This window comes from Perissodus microlepis, chromosome 10 (genome assembly GCF_051167445.1).
Source record: "Perissodus microlepis isolate ML-2025 ecotype Zambia chromosome 10, ASM5116744v1, whole genome shotgun sequence".
NCBI classification, from domain to species: domain Eukaryota; kingdom Metazoa; phylum Chordata; class Actinopteri; order Cichliformes; family Cichlidae; genus Perissodus; species Perissodus microlepis.
In genome coordinates this window covers 17,314,175-17,333,142 of record NC_140470.1, presented here as the reverse complement: position 1 = coordinate 17,333,142, position 18,968 = coordinate 17,314,175, and the positions used below count along the sequence as shown (strand labels likewise).

The 18,968-nt window shown below is 41.7% G+C and overlaps 1 protein-coding gene and 1 long non-coding RNA gene across 2 annotated transcripts; both read left to right on the top strand.

Moving 5' to 3' along the window:
* Window positions 1–249: 249 nt before the first annotated feature.
* On the top strand, window positions 250–1,355 carry LOC146379186 (uncharacterized). The gene is made up of 4 exons (XR_014801411.1): window positions 250–551; window positions 640–716; window positions 817–1,116; window positions 1,216–1,355. It is a non-coding gene; the product is annotated as an uncharacterized LOC146379186 (long non-coding RNA).
* Window positions 1,356–11,905: 10,550 nt separating this feature from the next.
* On the top strand, window positions 11,906–13,402 carry LOC146379185 (lipocalin-like). The gene is made up of 5 exons (XM_084942544.1): window positions 11,906–12,136; window positions 12,459–12,598; window positions 12,687–12,763; window positions 12,864–13,163; window positions 13,263–13,402. The coding sequence occupies exons 1-4, from the start codon at window positions 12,041–12,043 to the stop codon at window positions 13,004–13,006; spliced, it is 456 nt and encodes a 151-aa protein (XP_084798670.1). The 5' UTR covers window positions 11,906–12,040; the 3' UTR covers window positions 13,007–13,163; window positions 13,263–13,402.
* The last annotated feature ends 5,566 nt before the right edge of the window (window positions 13,403–18,968 follow it).

The window sequence follows — 18,968 nt, the reverse complement described above, 5'->3', positions numbered from 1 at the left end:
GCCGTCACAGAACCTGGGGTTTGTATAAGTGCAGCTGTTGGTGGGGAGATAATCTCACTCTTCTATATAAAGAGTCACCAGGCAGCAACTTCCAGATCTTCATTTGCGATCTCATCCATCATCATTTCTCCACTTATCAGCAGCTATGGCTTCACTTCGCACCCTTCTGGGAGTGGTACTGTGCTCCCTCATGGTTTCTTCCCCCCCCCCCCCCCCCCCCCCCCAAGACAGTTTAGCAGTCTACACGGGAGGCTAACCTTTGCACAATTTACTTTTATAATGACTTCACCATTTATGTTATGTGGTTATGTTTCACGCTGGATTTTGTGTGATAATACATATTCTGTGTTACAACAAACAGCTCTTGTGCTTCTGTCTAATTCTCAATGCTTTCCATTTGTGTGTCCACAGATGGCAGGTAAGTGGTACCGGACTGGAATTTGCTCTAATGGCCAGTGGTTTGTCAGTCGCAAAGCCAATATGAAGACCGGCACGGCCATCATTACGCCAACTGAAGATGGAGGTCTTGAGTTGTCGTTCTTCAGTCTTACGTGAGTGCGAGAGGACAGACAGAGCAAATATCATTTGAATAGCATTAAAATATTTACACTGGAGATTAATGTGATGTCTTTGCGACAGTAATGATACATGTCAGAAAATGGAGAATTTAGCCAACAAGACCGAGGTGCCTGGAAAATTCACATACAAGAGTCGGCGTGAGTACGCCCACAAAGAGAGGAAACGAATAATTTCCCATCATCATCATCCAGTATTGTTTTTTCACATATTCTCTTCTGCTTTTTTCCTTTTTGTCAGACTGGGGGTATGTGAGTGACATGCTTATGGTTGATGTGAAGTATGATGAGTACGCCCTGACCTATTCCTTCAACACCAGAGGGAATGAAACCTTTGTCATTAACAGACTATTTGGTAAAGTTGCATTTAGCTGTGTTCAGTAAACCGTTTAGCAAAGTTACACCCACTGCAGCAGATTTACATCACGTGGCTTCACAGGACGTAGTTTGGATCTCAGCGATGAGGTGCAGGAGAAGTTCAGGCAGTTCTGCTTGCAGACCGGCATCCTTCCTGAAAATACTGTCCTTCTTCCTAAAAGCGGTACTTTTACATTGGTGGTGAAGTTCTATATAAAAACAGCTTGGAATACAGTGATGTTGTGCACTGATCACCTTACACTTTCCATTTTTCCTTCTACAGAGGAGTGTCCACTTGCCTAACCTTCTGTCCCACCGATCGTCTCACCAGTACTGCATGAAGATCTTACACCATCTGTTATGGAAATGTGCCTGAGCACCATCTTGAGATGTTTTTAACAATAAAAATGCAAACATCGAGAATATTTTTCTTCATTATTCATCCTTTGTATGAAATAAACTGAAGAACACCCATAACAACACAACCAAAATGTATTTTTCCCCCATTCACACACTTTATAGTATTCAAGCAATCAATCAATCAATCAATCAGTTTATTTATAAGCACATTTAAAAACAACAGAGGTTGACCAAAGTGCTATACAAAGCAAAAAGTAAAACAAACACACCTAAAGAGAACAAAACAAAAACTCAGTCACAATTAAAAGCTAGGGAGTAGAAATGTGCTTTCAGACGGGATTTAAAGTGGTGGAGACGTCCTACTTTGAAGAGGCAGACTGTTCCAAAGGGTCAGGCAAACGCTTGGTCTCCTCTGTGCTTTAGGAACAATCAGAAGCAATGTAACAGCTGACTGAAAAGTTCTATTTGCAGTGTTTTTAGTTAAAAGATCAGAGAGCTATGAGGCAGCTAATCCATTTAGAGACTTACAAACAAGCAATAAAATCTTAAAATCAATTCTAGAACATACTGGAAACCAGTGTAAACGAGCCAAGACTGGGGAAATATGGTCACGTTTACGAGTGCCTGTCAAGAGTCGGGCTGCAGCATTCTGAACAAGCTGAAGACGAGAGAGCAGAGAGCATTCGATTGTTAAAAACAAACAGTGGTCACATTATAAGTTAAATGCATATTCAAGCTTTTATTTACATCCGTTTACAATTCACTGAGTTTTATTTTATGTGATTAAATGATCTTAGATCATCCACCTGTAGATGAAGGTCAGAATGACTCCTTGTTTTATCTGCCCATATTGTGGTTTTAGTCAACACGCTAAAGGCAATATGCTACCGAGTGGTGACGTCAGAGTACCTCATAGCACAACAGTTGCTTATACAAACACACACACACACACACACACACACACACACACACACACAATTTTAACAAGTTGTTTCTGTGCTTAAATTTCTTACATTTTTTTCTTCCATTGATTAACCCACTATTTGAAATCAGATATTTTTCACTATTCTTCTTGGTTTATACATGAACTCTCCTTTGAGTACATTTCCTTACAACCAGAATATTATGATTGTTGGACAATCATGTAGTCAGACTCGGGTTTCTTTGTTTTCTGGTCTTCATGAAAGCCAAATCAGAACGTTTTTCCTCAGAAGTAGCTATTCCACTTCTGGGGTGAGCAACCTGTGCTCCCAAAATATCATTTTTGAGCATTTTAGTGGCCAAAAAGAATCTATATAGAGCTGCAAAACAAATCTGAATTTTATTAAAAAAAAAAAAAAAAAAGGTGATACAGCCTGTTAAATATACATGTGTCTTTCAACATTACTAATACTAATACATGAAAAATAATTAATATCTTTTACCACATTTGGCTACTCTACAGTGGGCTATATGATTATTTGGTACTTGGCATGGTGGTAAAGGGCACAAAGATCCACAGCCCATCTGTTCCCTTTTCTTTATGTAGGTTTTCTCTCAGTGCTCTGGTTTCCTTCCACATCCACAGACATATGTGTTAGGTTAACTGGTTATTCTAAACTTGCTCTCTGAGTCAGCCTTGCAGCAGAGCGATCATCCTATCAGGGCGACGTCTCTGCTTTGAAAGGCAGTGCCTCCAACATTCAGCAATAAAAAGAAATTCTGCTGACCATAATGAATCTCAGTTACATCATATTATCAGAAGGCTCAATTTTAGGTGGTCAGGTAGAGAGCATTGAGAGAGTTATACAATTTAACAACTGTCCCAAATGTCTTTATTAACGATTCCAGACATTTTCGCAGTTATTTATTGTCAGAAGATTAGACATGTGACCCTCCAGACAGCTGACAACGACCTGGCTTAATAACAACAACACCAGCTGGTTATAAGCTAACATTTTGCCAGCTAATATTATCACTGAGTCTCCTAAGAAAATCACACTTTCCCTCTGGTAAACAGTGTGATACCCGCACATCATTTGAGGATTTATTCTCTAAGCGTCCAACAATGAAAGTTTTACTAACACCAGCTAACAGAGGCTTACAGTGACAAAAACAGCAGCACTTACCAACAAAAGAAGTTCAGGACAAACTCAGCAACTCAGCTCAGTATCACTGTCATTCGACAGAAATGGCCTTCAGTAACTAACAAAGCTCTATTCAGAGCTCAGGTAAAGAGCAGACTGACAGCCTGCACTCCATATGGATCAACCAGTCACAGTTTTTCGTCCTCCTGCAGCCACCATTGCTAGGATTATGCACTTTAGAGGGGGTAAGACAACAGAACTCAGCTGACTGCAGTCTGTACTCTACTGACATCTAGTGGTGAGATATCACACCAGTGAAAGTTACAACTTTAAACAAAGTTCCAAAAACAAACAAGTGAAACCCTCTCTTGATTGTATACTTTAACAGTAATACACATGTAACCTTCTAAACAGTCCAACAAATATCAGCAAACAGACTGCTTCTGTGCAGTTACAGTCACACAGTGTGCCAGCTAGCTAATCATCCTGACTGACACCCTCATCACCTCTGTGGACTCATTCCGCTTCCTGGGTACCACCATCACCCAGGACCTGAAGTGGGAGCCCACCATCACCTCCGTCATTAAGAAAGCCCAGCAGAGGATGTACTTCCTGAGGCAGCTGAAGAAATTCAACCTGCCAACACGGACGATGATGCAATTCTACACTGCAATCACCGAGTCCATCCTCACCTTCTCCATCACCGTGTGGTACGCTGGAGCCACTATCAGGGACAAACAGAGACTGCAGCGTGTTGTGCGCTCTGCTGAGAAGGTGATTGGCTGCAGACTCCCATCTCTGCAGGACCTGTACACCTCCAGGACACTGGGGCGTGCAGCTCGGATCTCAGCTGACCCTTCTCACCTTGGACACAGTCTGTTTGACCTGCTCCCCTCAGGCAGGAGGCTCCGGTCCATTCGCACCAGAACCTCTCGCCATAAGAACAGTTTCTTCCCCTCTGCTGTTGGACACATGAACAATAACCGTATGACTGTTCCCACCACTAACACATGACCCTACGCTATGTTCACTGCATCATTCCATGTTTGGCACTGATCACCACCTGCACTCATGTATATATCTATCTACTTAGCACTTTTAATTCTTATTCTTATTTTTTTTTTCTCATGTCTATTTAAGCGTTATTTATGACAGTATGTTTGCACTAAGCACCGCAGCAATTTCCTAATGTTGTAAACCTGCTCAACATTTGGCAATAAAACCCTTTCTGATTCTGATTCTGATTCTAAATGTACATTTGTAGTATTACCGAGGGAGAGAAAAGACTATGAGATAACATCACTCAGAGATGGAGAATGATGTAGGAAACACAGGACAGGAGCGGAAGAGGAGGGACTATTTTTAAAAGAAAAGGACTGCGCGGTGGGATCTGTTCAACTGGAAATTTTGTCAGGGTCCTGGGTCTGGGCGGCCCAGGATCCCTGGGCAGTCATGGACTGGTGACATTATATGTATTTTTGGTGTTGCTGCTGCTCTTTCTCCGTGCTTGTGTGTGTGTGTGTGTGTGTGTGTATGAACACTGGTTTGCAGGCGCCTTCGGGCCTGGTGATCATTGCTTGAGACTTCACGTTAATCATCCAGTTTAGGTTTTGTCGTTAAGTGCATGCCTGCCATTGTTTAGTGTCCTGACAGCTGCCGCTATTGTTTCCCGCAGGAGGAGCGTGGAAGGCCTGAAGAGCAGCGAGCACCGGGAGTGCAGACACGGGAGCAGAGAGCACTAGGAGGACACGACACGGGAGTCTGGGGAAAACACGGGGATTTATTGTTGTTTTGTACTGTTCGCACACAGAGCACCGCGCCTGGGTCCTCCTTCCCTACACCCCCCACGGTCTGCCATGCCAAACCGTGACAAATTTAAAGCTTACTTTCTTTTTTTTTTTTTAATTGATAGATGTCGAGTGGATCGACAGATTGATGATTTGTTGTTGTTGTTGTACACTGCACTGCACTCTTGAAGAAGATGTGTTCAGATTTACACAAGCTAACGCGTTTTTTTTGTTGTTGTTTTTGGACAAATTGTTTCAGAGCTGGGTTACATCAGGGGGAACAGACATCTCATTTAAATGTAATGTCTCATTTTTCCAAGTGTGTAAGGAAAGTCATCCATCTACAATATAATCAGCAAGCACATGGAGCTATTTGAAGCTTTGTGAAATCATTAGAATTAGAAGTTTGTATTTCTTGTATTAATATTATTTTAATATCACATTTATATAGCGGATGGAGGTTCAGTTAGTTCTGTAGTTTGTACTGCTTCAGAGGAGTGCTCAGCTGCCCAGTCTTCTGTCCCAGTGGTCATGTCACAGAGGACCACTTCCACTCGCATCCATAACCTGCAACAGTTTTCCTTTTAATTCATTATCTGTGGTCTTTCAAACATTAAGAATTAATTAATTAAATGTCCCAAACAATATTCATCACTTTGCTTCTATCTGCCTGCAATTATAGCCACCTACCATGTACCGGATCTTTATTACAGCTGGCTAATAAAAAGTGTTAAGGATAAAGCATCTGTCTGCACTTTTCCCTCTAAGCTGCGCACTGCTGACACGGTCTCCGCGCACACAAAATCTGCACTGCGCACAAAACCCCCCAAAACAAAACAGAAAAAAATCAAACCTGGAATTAAAATAAATACATAACAATTGATTCTGTGCTGTTTTGGAGTGTGAGTCAGTGAGTGACCGGTAACTGGCTGCTCCAGCCAACGATGCCACTCACATTCATATAAACGTTAATCAGTGTCGTTGACGGGTTATGACGGCGTCCTTATGTGCCGATCCCGGTGTTTTAGTTAGTAAAGCGGTGTGGCCGATGTGGAGTGGCTGAGTGAAGACACGCTAATGACAACGTGTACAAACATTGGAGATGTGAGCAGGACAGACAGACAAATTAAGGTGAAGTTTAAGTTCTCAGTCAGATTTGTGCTTATCCAGTGCCATTTATTTCCAATTCTTATTTGTGGATATTGATCATTAAATACTGACACTAGTTTATAAGTAGTGGAAATGCAAATAATCGTGTCATTATCAGTGATGGGAATAACGGCCGTTACTTTTTTCAGTAACTAGTAATCTGATTAATTACTGTTTCTATATTTCTATTGTTACATGGCTATTACTAAGAAGAAAATGCGGTGTGGACTCATTAATATTTTTCAACACACAGATGGTTGAATCTGTCTTCAGTTTACCGGGAGTTGGAGCCGGGGGGCAATCGTACAAGTGCTGCTTAGGTGGATTCACCTCTGTTTGCACCATTTAGTTATGAGCTGTTGCATCTGTGGATGCCAAAGAGAAAACTTCCCACTGGATACTGAGCTGACTATACCTGTCTTCCGTGTGTAGCACAAGCGTTTACTAGTGTAAGGCTGTAGAATTTCAATTTACAAAGTCAGTTACCAAAACTGTTAATACTTCCATGAACCATTGAGCAAGGCATATTACTTGATAGATGCTATTAGGAATGCTTTCAAAAGGCATCAACAGCACAGATACAGTAGATATCATTCACAGAACAATGTTTTCAAGCAGCATGTAAACATTTTTATTTCTGCTGTTAGATTGTTCTAATTTGACATTTTTACATGTTTTAAATGAGACAAAATTACAGGTTCAGACAACAGATGTTTTGGTTAATCCAATTTTTTATTTTTATGGGTAAGATGTTATAATACCCTGGTTCACTCTGTGACTTACTTTGTCTCCTATAAATCTTCTTTAATTCAGTTCAATTCAATTCAACAGTATTTACATACAAATGAATTGAACTGAACTGAATTAAAGAAAAAACCCAACAATCCCCTATGAGCAAGCACTTGGCGACAGTGGGGAGGAAAAACTACCTTTAAAAAGGTAGAAACCTCCGGCAGAACCAGGCTCAGGGAGGGGCGGCCATCTGCCGCGACCGGTTGGGAGGGGTGGAGCCGATGACAAATGTATACACAACTAAATATTAAAGCAAATATGCTTTAAAATTTATGTTTAGGGAGTTGAAGTAACTGTTAATATTTAGTTGTATATAACTTTGATTTTATAGGAGACAGAGTTGAAGTCACTTAAGTGAACAGTCTCAGAAACCAGTTGCGCTTCTTTTTCTTTTTTGGCTTTTCTCTCTGCATGTTGTCATCTCGGGCCTCTGGATTTTCTGGTTTGGTAGTACTGGCCTCCTCTTTTTCTTGCTTATTCTCCTGGAGTGTCTCGACTTGGGCTGGAGAATTTTCTGCTTTGTTAACCCTGGTCTCTTTTTGATCTATGGTCTCTTTTTTGGCTGGAGAATGATCCTGATTGCCAACGTTGGACTCAGGTTCTTCCTTTTTTATTGTCTCTTGCAGAGACCGCAAAGACTCCTGAAGAATGATCTTTTCATCTTCTGTTTTCTTGAGTTGTTTGCGGATTGTTGCGTTCTCCTGGTTTTTCCTCGTTACAATCTCCAGGTAGAAAGCTCTGGTTTTTTCCAGCTCTTCTTTTAAGTTTTGGACCTCCAAATTATTTGCCTCACAAACAGCCTCACTGAGGCAGAATTTGACTATGAGCTCAGCGAACTCACAGGAGGCTCTTTCTTCCTGTTCTTTACGTTTTGCAACTTCCTCTTCTAGGTTTTTCTGTGTTTTGAGGAGCTGCTCGCGGAGTTGTTCGATCTCTTCCTGCTGTTTTTTACATTGGACCTCCAACTCAGCTTCCCGAACAGTTTTCACCTCTGCAGAGTCTGTGTGCGGAGCTTCTGTAGTTTGTGTTGAAGCGTCCACACTCAGCTCTGCAGCTGTGACAGCTGTGTTGCTGTTTTGAACAGGAGCCTCAGGCACATCAGGGGTGAGATTCTCCTCGGGTCTGCTTCTGTGAGCCTGTTCCAGTTGTTTTTTGAGCTCAAGAATTTTTTTCTCAGCATTTCCTCTGCAGCACTGTAGCTTCAGGCGAAGCCAATCGTTTTGTGTTTTAGCCGCAGAGGCTTTGTGGTTCGCGGCTGTCATATTGTAGAGATTGGTTTTACTCATGTGCTGAGCCTCCTGCAGGTGGAATCTCAGTGCAGCCATTTCATCGGTCTCACTATGTGGACGTTTGCCATCATTTGGCATTAAGTGAGGATTAGGCTGTGGTTGAGATGGTCCATCATTGGTTCTAAAGTCAGGCTGATGATGCACAGGCCCTCGGTTCGGTAAAAAATGTGGCTTGTACCAGTGCTGCCCAGGCCCATTATTGGGGTTAAAGTGGGGATTGGGCTGATGTGGCACAGGCCCTCGGTTCGGTAAAAAGTGTGGCTTGTACCAATGCTGCCCAGGCCCATTATTGGGGTTAAAGTGGGGATTGGGCTGATGTGGCACAGGCCCTCGGTTCGGTAAAAAGTGTGGATTGTAGCAATGCTGCCCAGGCCCATTATTGGGGTTAAAGTGGGGATTGGGCTGATGTGGCCCATGCCCTCGATTGGGTCCAGGGTTTCTGGCTCTGGGGTTTGCATTTTTTTGCTTTTTATTCTTATTTTCACCCTTTGGTTTGGCAGATGAAGTCACCTCATTTGGTGCCCGGTTTTTCCCTCTTTGCTTTGGGTTTGGCTGCTTCGCTTTTGTGTTAGGGCGAACAGCGGCCGATGAGGTTCCTTCCTGGGGATCAACGTTTTGCTGCATACTCTGCATTCTTCTTGTCTTTGCTCTTACAATGTACAATGAAGATTTTTTTCTATTTGATCAGGGTTTGGACTTGTTTTCGTTGCATACACTGAACGTTTCAAATCGTTTTCCTAAAGGTTGGCTCGTGGTGTGTTCCTAAAGAGTCGCACAGTTCTGAGACATACTGAGAGCACGCTGTGGTCCTATTTAAGGACTTTTGAGATGTCACGTGCTCCTTTGATCTGATAGAGCAAATTGAGTGTGATGTCATCTGCTTAGAATGTAGAATGTGATGTCATTAACTTAGCAGAGAATCGTGTTTTTCTTTGAAATAGAATTCTACCAAACTTAAATTAAAAACTTTAATTTTGTACAAGATGTTAAATTCCCAATCTAAAGGCCAAATCTATCTGAGAACTTCGGGAGAAGATTACACAAATAACTCAGAAGCTTCAATAAATGTTTCTGCATCAACATGTTTTCCATATACATCTTTAAAAATATTTTCTATTCGCCTAAACAAATTTGATTTATATTAATTTCTGTCCTAATGGAAAAAGGAACGATTTTCAAAGCTTCAAGTTTAAAAGAAAATCCTTTTATTTAACACTATCAAGTTGCAGATTTGCTATATTGTATAGTATTAAATTGCAAGTCTGAAATAGGTGAGTTTTAAGGGGCATTCACTCAGGACAAAATAAATTATTTGCTTTCTGTGTCAGACTTGCAAACTTATAAATACTGCAGGGATGCGTGCATGAGTTAATGCTGTAGAGGAGACAATAATCAGGCAACAAACTGCTGCCACAGCCGCTCCTTAAATATCTGGTCTTGACTAAGCTTAAAATATGAGTGCTGAAAACTCCTCTGATGCTATCCAGTGGTATATTCAGTGCACTTCACTATTCCTGTTAATACAACATCTGAAAAGGAAAGAAGTGAAAAGTCATGCTGTCACAGTAAAAGAAGTCCTTCTTCAACTCAGAAAAATCCGCATTTGAACCACATAACAAAAATATTTTAAAGATCTGGCCTCAGATTTATTATTTTAGTGTTTAGAAAGCCCTTCTACACATATGTGAGCAGCTCAGTAATTTTCTTTTCAGTTTCAGGAAAAAATGGTGCTCCCAACTAAGCACAGCGGGGTAAAATAAGCCGAATAACACGCTGTATTGTGGGCTGGTTACGCTGTCAACAGGTAAGCATTTTTCCAGTGATATGGGTGAAGAAAGAAACATGTTTACAGTGGCTTGCAAAAGTATTCGGCCCCCTTGAACTTTTCCACATTTTGTCACATTACAGCCACAAACATGAATCAATTTTATTGGAATTCCACGTGAAAGACCAATACAAAGTGATGTACACGTGAGAAGTGGAATTAAAATCACACATGATTCCAAACATTTTTTTGCAAATAAATAACTGCAAAGTTGGGTGTGCGTAATTATTCAGCCCCCTGAGTCAATACTTTGTAGAACCACCTTTTGCTGCAATTACAGCTGCCAGTCTTTTAGGGTATGTCTCTACCAGCTTTGCACATCTAGAGACTGAAATCTTTGCCCATTCTTCTTTGCAAAACAGCTCCAGCTCAGTCAGATTAGATGGACAGCGTTTGTGAACAGCAGTTTTCAGATCTTGCCACAGACTCTCGATTGGATTTAGATCTGGACTTGGACTGGGCCATTCTAACACATGGATATGTTTTGTGTTAAACCATTCCATTGTTGCCCTGGCTTTATGTTTAGGGTCGTTGTCCTGCTGGAAGGTGAACCTCCGCCCCAGTCTCAAGTCTTTTGCAGACTCCAAGAGGTTTTCTTCCAAGATTGCCATGTATTTGGCTCCATCCAGCTTCCCATCAACTCTGACCAGCTTCCCTGTCCCTGCTGAAGAGAAGCACCCCCAGAGCATGATGCTGCCACCACCATGTTTGGCAGTGGGGATGGTGTGTTCAGAGTGATGTGCAGTGTTAGTTTTCCACCACACATAGCGTTTTGCATTTTGGCCAAAAAGTTCCATTTTGGTCTCATCTGACCAGAGCACCTTCTTCCACATGTTTGCTGTGTCCCCCACATGGCTTGTGGCAAACTGCAAACGGGACTTCTTGTGGTTTTCTGTTAACAATGGCTTTCTTCTTGCCACTCTTCTACAAAGGCCAACTTTGTGCAGTGCACAACTAATAGTTGTCCTTTGGACAGATTCCCCCACCTGAGCTGTAGATCTCTGCAGCTCGTCCAGAGTCACCATGGGCCTCTTGGCTGCATTTCTGATCAGCGCTCTCCTTGTTCGGCCTGTGAGTTTAGCTGGACGGCCTTGTCTTGGTAGGTTTACAGTTGTGCCATACTCCTTCCATTTCTGAATGATCGCTTGAACAGTGCTCCGTGGGATGTTCAAGGCTTGGGAAATCCTTTTGTAGCCTAAGCCTGCTTTAAATTTCTCAATAACTTTATCCCTGACCTGTCTGGTGTGTTCTTTGGACTTCATGGTGTTGTTGCTCCCAATATTCTCTTGGACAACCTCTGAGGCCGTCACAGAGCAGCTGTATTTGTACTGACATTAGATTACACACAGGTGCACTCTATTAAGTCATTAGCACTCATCAGGCAATGTCTATGGGCAACTGACTGCACTCAGACCAAAGGGGGCTGAATAATTACGCACACCCCACTTTCCAATTATTTATTTGTAAAAAATGTTTGAAATCATGTATGATTTTCGTTCCACTTCTCACGTGTACACCACTTTGTATTGGTCTTTCACGTGGAATTCCAATAAAATTGATTCATGTTTGTGGCTGTAATGTGACAAAATTTGGAAAAGTTCAAGGGACACAGTGGATACAATTCTGCCCCTGCAGGAATAAACTTTGTGGTTATGAAACTGACCAAGTGTTTGCATAAAATGTCACACGTTCAAAGCTGTCACAGAACCTGGGGTTTGTATAAGTGCAGCTGTTGGTGGGGAGATAATCTCACTCTTCTATATAAAGAGTCACCAGGCAGCAACTTCCAGATCTTCATTTGTGATCTCCTCCATCATCATTTCTCCACTTATCAGCAGCTATGGCTTCACTTCGCACCCTTCTGGGAGTGGTACTGTGCTCCCTCATGGTTTCTTCCTCTGAAATCCTACCTCAGGCAGACTTTGATTTACAGGCGGTAAGAATCATTGATAATCATTTTTATTTTACCACCCATCTATTTTCATAACCATGTCTCTATCTTAGGGCCATGGAAAGGGGGTACTGGAGGTTATCTAACAGGGATAAGCAGGGACCCCCCCCCCCCCCCCCCAAGACAGTTTAGCAGTCTACACGGGAGGCTAACCTTTGCACAATTTACTTTTATAATGACTTCACCATTTATGTTATGTGGTTATGTTTCACGCTGGATTTTGTGTGATAATACATATTCTGTGTTACAACAAACAGCTCTTGTGCTTCTGTCTAATTCTCAATGCTTTCCATTTGTGTGTCCACAGATGGCAGGTAAGTGGTACCGGACTGGAATTTGCTCTAATGGCCAGTGGTTTGTCAGTCGCAAAGCCAATATGAAGACCGGCACGGCCATCATTACGCCAACTGAAGATGGAGGTCTTGAGTTGTCGTTCTTCAGTCTTACGTGAGTGCGAGAGGACAGACAGAGCAAATATCATTTGAATAGCATTAAAATATTTACACTGGAGATTAATGTGATGTCTTTGCGACAGTAATGATACATGTCAGAAAATGGAGAATTTAGCCAACAAGACCGAGGTGCCTGGAAAATTCACATACAAGAGTCGGCGTGAGTACGCCCACAAAGAGAGGAAACGAATAATTTTCCATCATCATCATCCAGTATTGTTTTTTCACATATTCTCTTCTGCTTTTTTCCTTTTTGTCAGACTGGGGGTATGTGAGTGACATGCTTATGGTTGATGTGAAGTATGATGAGTACGCCCTGACCTATTCCTTCAACACCAGAGGGAATGAAACCTTTGTCATTAACAGACTATTTGGTAAAGTTGCATTTAGCTGTGTTCAGTAAACCGTTTAGCAAAGTTACACCCACTGCAGCAGATTTACATCACGTGGCTTCACAGGACGTAGTTTGGATCTCAGCGATGAGGTGCAGGAGAAGTTCAGGCAGTTCTGCTTGCAGACCGGCATCCTTCCTGAAAATACTGTCCTTCTTCCTAAAAGCGGTACTTTTACATTGGTGGTGAAGTTCTATATAAAAACAGCTTGGAATACAGTGATGTTGTGCACTGATCACCTTACACTTTCCATTTTTCCTTCTACAGAGGAGTGTCCACTTGCCTAACCTTCTGTCCCACCGATCGTCTCACCAGTACTGCATGAAGATCTTACACCATCTGTTATGGAAATGTGCCTGAGCACCATCTTGAGATGTTTTTAACAATAAAAATGCAAACATCGAGAATATTTTTCTTCATTATTCATCCTTTGTATGAAATAAACTGAAGAACACCCATAACAACACAACCAAAATGTATTTTTCCCCCATTCACACACTTTATAGTATTCAAGCAATCAATCAATCAATCAATCAGTTTATTTATAAGCACATTTAAAAACAACAGAGGTTGACCAAAGTGCTATACAAAGCAAAAAGTAAAACAAACACACCTAAAGAGAACAAAACAAAAACTCAGTCACAATTAAAAGCTAGGGAGTAGAAATGTGCTTTCAGACGGGATTTAAAGTGGTGGAGACGTCCTACTTTGAAGAGGCAGACTGTTCCAAAGGGTCAGGCAAATGCTTGGTCTCCTCTGTGCTTTAGGAACAATCAGAAGCAATGTAACAGCTGACTGAAAAGTTCTATTTGCAGTGTTTTTAGTTAAAAGATCAGAGAGCTATGAGGCAGCTAATCCATTTAGAGACTTACAAACAAGCAATAAAATCTTAAAATCAATTCTAGAACATACTGGAAACCAGTGTAAACGAGCCAAGACTGGGGAAATATGGTCACGTTTACGAGTGCCTGTCAAGAGTCGGGCTGCAGCATTCTGAACAAGCTGAAGACGAGAGAGCAGAGAGCATTCGATTGTTAAAAACAAACAGTGGTCACATTATAAGTTAAATGCATATTCAAGCTTTTATTTACATCCGTTTACAATTCACTGAGTTTTATTTTATGTGATTAAATGATCTTAGATCATCCACCTGTAGATGAAGGTCAGAATGACTCCTTGTTTTATCTGCCCATATTGTGGTTTTAGTCAACACACTAAAGGCAATATGCTACCGAGTGGTGACGTCAGAGTACCTCATAGCACAACAGTTGCTTATACAAACACACACACACACACACACACACACACACACACAATTTTAACAAGTTGTTTCTGTGCTTAAATTTCTTACATTTTTTTCTTCCATTGATTAACCCACTATTTGAAATCAGATATTTTTCACTATTCTTCTTGGTTTATACATGAACTCTCCTTTGAGTACATTTCCTTACAACCAGAATATTATGATTGTTGGACAATCATGTAGTCAGACTCGGGTTTCTTTGTTTTCTGGTCTTCATGAAAGCCAAATCAGAACGTTTTTCCTCAGAAGTAGCTATTCCACTTCTGGGGTGAGCAACCTGTGCTCCCAAAATATCATTTTTGAGCATTTTAGTGGCCAAAAAGAATCTATATAGAGCTGCAAAACAAATCTGAATTTTATTAAAAAAAAAAAAAAAAAAGGTGATACAGCCTGTTAAATATACATGTGTCTTTCAACATTACTAATACTAATACATGAAAAATAATTAATATCTTTTACCACATTTGGCTACTCTACAGTGGGCTATATGATTATTTGGTACTTGGCATGGTGGTAAAGGGCACAAAGATCCACAGCCCATCTGTTCCCTTTTCTTTATGTAGGTTTTCTCTCAGTGCTCTGGTTTCCTTCCACATCCACAGACATATGTGTTAGGTTAACTGGTTATTCTAAACTTGCTCTCTGAGTCAGCCTTGCAGCAGAGCGATCATCCTATCAGGGCGACGTCTCTGCTTTGAAAGGCAGTGCCTCCAACATTCAGCAATAAAAAGAAATTCTGCTGACCATAATGAATCTCAGTTACATCATATTATCAGAAGGCTCAATTTTAGGTGGTCAGGTAGAGAGCATTGAGAGAGTTATACAATTTAACAACTGTCCCAAATGTCTTTATTAACGATTCCAGACATTTTCGCAGTTATTTATTGTCAGAAGATTAGACATGTGACCCTCCAGACAGCTGACAACGACCTGGCTTAATAACAACAACACCAGCTGGTTATAAGCTAACATTTTGCCAGCTAATATTATCACTGAGTCTCCTAAGAAAATCACACTTTCCCTCTGGTAAACAGTGTGATACCCGCACATCATTTGAGGATTTATTCTCTAAGCGTCCAACAATGAAAGTTTTACTAACACCAGCTAACAGAGGCTTACAGTGACAAAAACAGCAGCACTTACCAACAAAAGAAGTTCAGGACAAACTCAGCAACTCAGCTCAGTATCACTGTCATTCGACAGAAATGGCCTTCAGTAACTAACAAAGCTCTATTCAGAGCTCAGGTAAAGAGCAGACTGACAGCCTGCACTCCATATGGATCAACCAGTCACAGTTTTTCGTCCTCCTGCAGCCACCATTGCTAGGATTATGCACTTTAGAGGGGGTAAGACAACAGAACTCAGCTGACTGCAGTCTGTACTCTACTGACATCTAGTGGTGAGATATCACACCAGTGAAAGTTACAACTTTAAACAAAGTTCCAAAAACAAACAAGTGAAACCCTCTCTTGATTGTATACTTTAACAGTAATACACATGTAACCTTCTAAACAGTCCAACAAATATCAGCAAACAGACTGCTTCTGTGCAGTTACAGTCACACAGTGTGCCAGCTAGCTAATCATCCTGACTGACACCCTCATCACCTCTGTGGACTCATTCCGCTTCCTGGGTACCACCATCACCCAGGACCTGAAGTGGGAGCCCACCATCACCTCCGTCATTAAGAAAGCCCAGCAGAGGATGTACTTCCTGAGGCAGCTGAAGAAATTCAACCTGCCAACACGGACGATGATGCAATTCTACACTGCAATCACCGAGTCCATCCTCACCTTCTCCATCACCGTGTGGTACGCTGGAGCCACTATCAGGGACAAACAGAGACTGCAGCGTGTTGTGCGCTCTGCTGAGAAGGTGATTGGCTGCAGACTCCCATCTCTGCAGGACCTGTACACCTCCAGGACACTGGGGCGTGCAGCTCGGATCTCAGCTGACCCTTCTCACCTTGGACACAGTCTGTTTGACCTGCTCCCCTCAGGCAGGAGGCTCCGGTCCATTCGCACCAGAACCTCTCGCCATAAGAACAGTTTCTTCCCCTCTGCTGTTGGACACATGAACAATAACCGTATGACTGTTCCCACCACTAACACATGACCCTACGCTATGTTCACTGCATCATTCCATGTTTGGCACTGATCACCACCTGCACTCATGTATATATCTATCTACTTAGCACTTTTAATTCTTATTCTTATTTTTTTTTCTCATGTCTATTTAAGCGTTATTTATGACAGTATGTTTGCACTAAGCACCGCAGCAATTTCCTAATGTTGTAAACCTGCTCAACATTTGGCAATAAAACCCTTTCTGATTCTGATTCTAAATGTACATTTGTAGTATTACCGAGGGAGAGAAAAGACTATGAGATAACATCACTCAGAGATGGAGAATGATGTAGGAAACACAGGACAGGAGCGGAAGAGGAGGGACTATTTTTAAAAGAAAAGGACTGCGCGGTGGGATCTGTTCAACTGGAAATTTTGTCAGGGTCCTGGGTCTGGGCGGCCCAGGATCCCTGGGCAGTCATGGACTGGTGACATTATATGTATTTTTGGTGTTGCTGCTGCTCTTTCTCCGTGCTTGTGTGTGTGTGTGTGTGTGTGTGTATGAACACTGGTTTGCAGGCGCCTTCGGGCCTGGTGATCATTGCTTGAGACTTCACGTTAATCATCCAGTTTAGGTTTTGTCGTTAAGTGCATGCCTGCCATTGTTTAGTGTCCTGACAGCTGCCGCTATTGTTTCCCGCAGGAGGAGCGTGGAAGGCCTGAAGAGCAGCGAGCACCGGGAGTGCAGACACGGGAGCAGAGAGCACTAGGAGGACACGACACGGGAGTCTGGGGAAAACACGGGGATTTATTGTTGTTTGGTACTGTTCGCACACAGAGCACCGCGCCTGGGTCCTCCTTCCCTACACCCCCCACGGTCTGCCATGCCAAACCGTGACAAATTTAAAGCTTACTTTTTTTTTTTTTTTAATTGATAGATGTCGAGTGGATCGACAGATTGATGATTTGTTGTTGTTGTTGTACACTGCACTGCACTCTTGAAGAAGATGTGTTCAGATTTACACAAGCTAACGCGTTTTTTTTGTTGTTGTTTTTGGACAAATTGTTTCAGAGCTGGGTTACATCAGGGGGAACAGACATCTCATTTAAATGTAATGTCTCATTTTTCCAAGTGTGTAAGGAAAGTCATCCATCTACAATATAATCAGCAAGCACATGGAGCTATTTGAAGCTTTGTGAAATCATTAGAATTAGAAGTTTGTATTTCTTGTATTAATATTATTTTAATATCACATTTATATAGCGGATGGAGGTTCAGTTAGTTCTGTAGTTTGTACTGCTTCAGAGGAGTGCTCAGCTGCCCAGTCTTCTGTCCCAGTGGTCATGTCACAGAGGACCACTTCCACTCGCATCCATAACCTGCAACAGTTTTCCTTTTAATTCATTATCTGTGGTCTTTCAAACATTAAGAATTAATTAATTAAATGTCCCAAACAATATTCATCACTTTGCTTCTATCTGCCTGCAATTATAGCCACCTACCATGTACCGGATCTTTATTACAGCTGGCTAATAAAAAGTGTTAAGGATAAAGCATCTGTCTGCACTTTTCCCTCTAAGCTGCACACTGCTGACACGGTCTCCGCGCACACAAAATCTGCACTGCGCACAAAACCCCCCAAAACAAAACAGAAAAAAATCAAACCTGGAATTAAAATAAATACATAACAATTGATTCTGTGCTGTTTTGGAGTGTGAGTCAGTGAGTGACCGGTAACTGGCTGCTCCAGCCAACGATGCCACTCACATTCATATAAACGTTAATCAGTGTCGTTGACGGGTTATGACGGCGTCCTTATGTGCCGATCCCGGTGTTTTAGTTAGTAAAGCGGTGTGGCCGATGTGGAGTGGCTGAGTGAAGACACGCTAATGACAACGTGTACAAACATTGGAGATGTGAGCAGGACAGACAGACAAAAGGTGAAGTTTAAGTTCTCAGTCAGATTTGTGCTTATCCAGTGCCATTTATTTCCAATTCTTATTTGTGGATATTGATCATTAAATACTGACACTAGTTTATAAGTAGTGGAAATGCAAATAATCGTGTCATTATCAGTGATGGGAATAACGGCCGTTACTTTTTTCAGTAACTAGTAATCTGATTAATTACTGTTTCTATATTTCTATTGTTACATGGCTATTACTAAGAAGAAAATGCGGTGTGGACTCATTAATATTTTTCAACACACAGATGGTTGAATCTGTCTTCAGTTTACCGGGAGTTGGAGCCGGGGGGCAATCGTACAAGTGCTGCTTAGGTGGATTCACCTCTGTTTGCACCATTTAGTTATGAGCTGTTGCATCTGTGGATGCCAAAGAGAAAACTTCCCACTGGATACTGAGCTGACTATACCTGTCTTCCGTGTGTAGCACAAGCGTTTACTAGTGTAAGGCTGTAGAATTTCAATTTACAAAGTCAGTTACCAAAACTGTTAATACTTCCATGAACCATTGAGCAAGGCATATTACTTGATAGATGCTATTAGGAATGCTTTCAAAAGGCATCAACAGCACAGATACAGTAGATATCATTCACAGAACAATGTTTTCAAGCAGCATGTAAACATTTTTATTTCTGCTGTT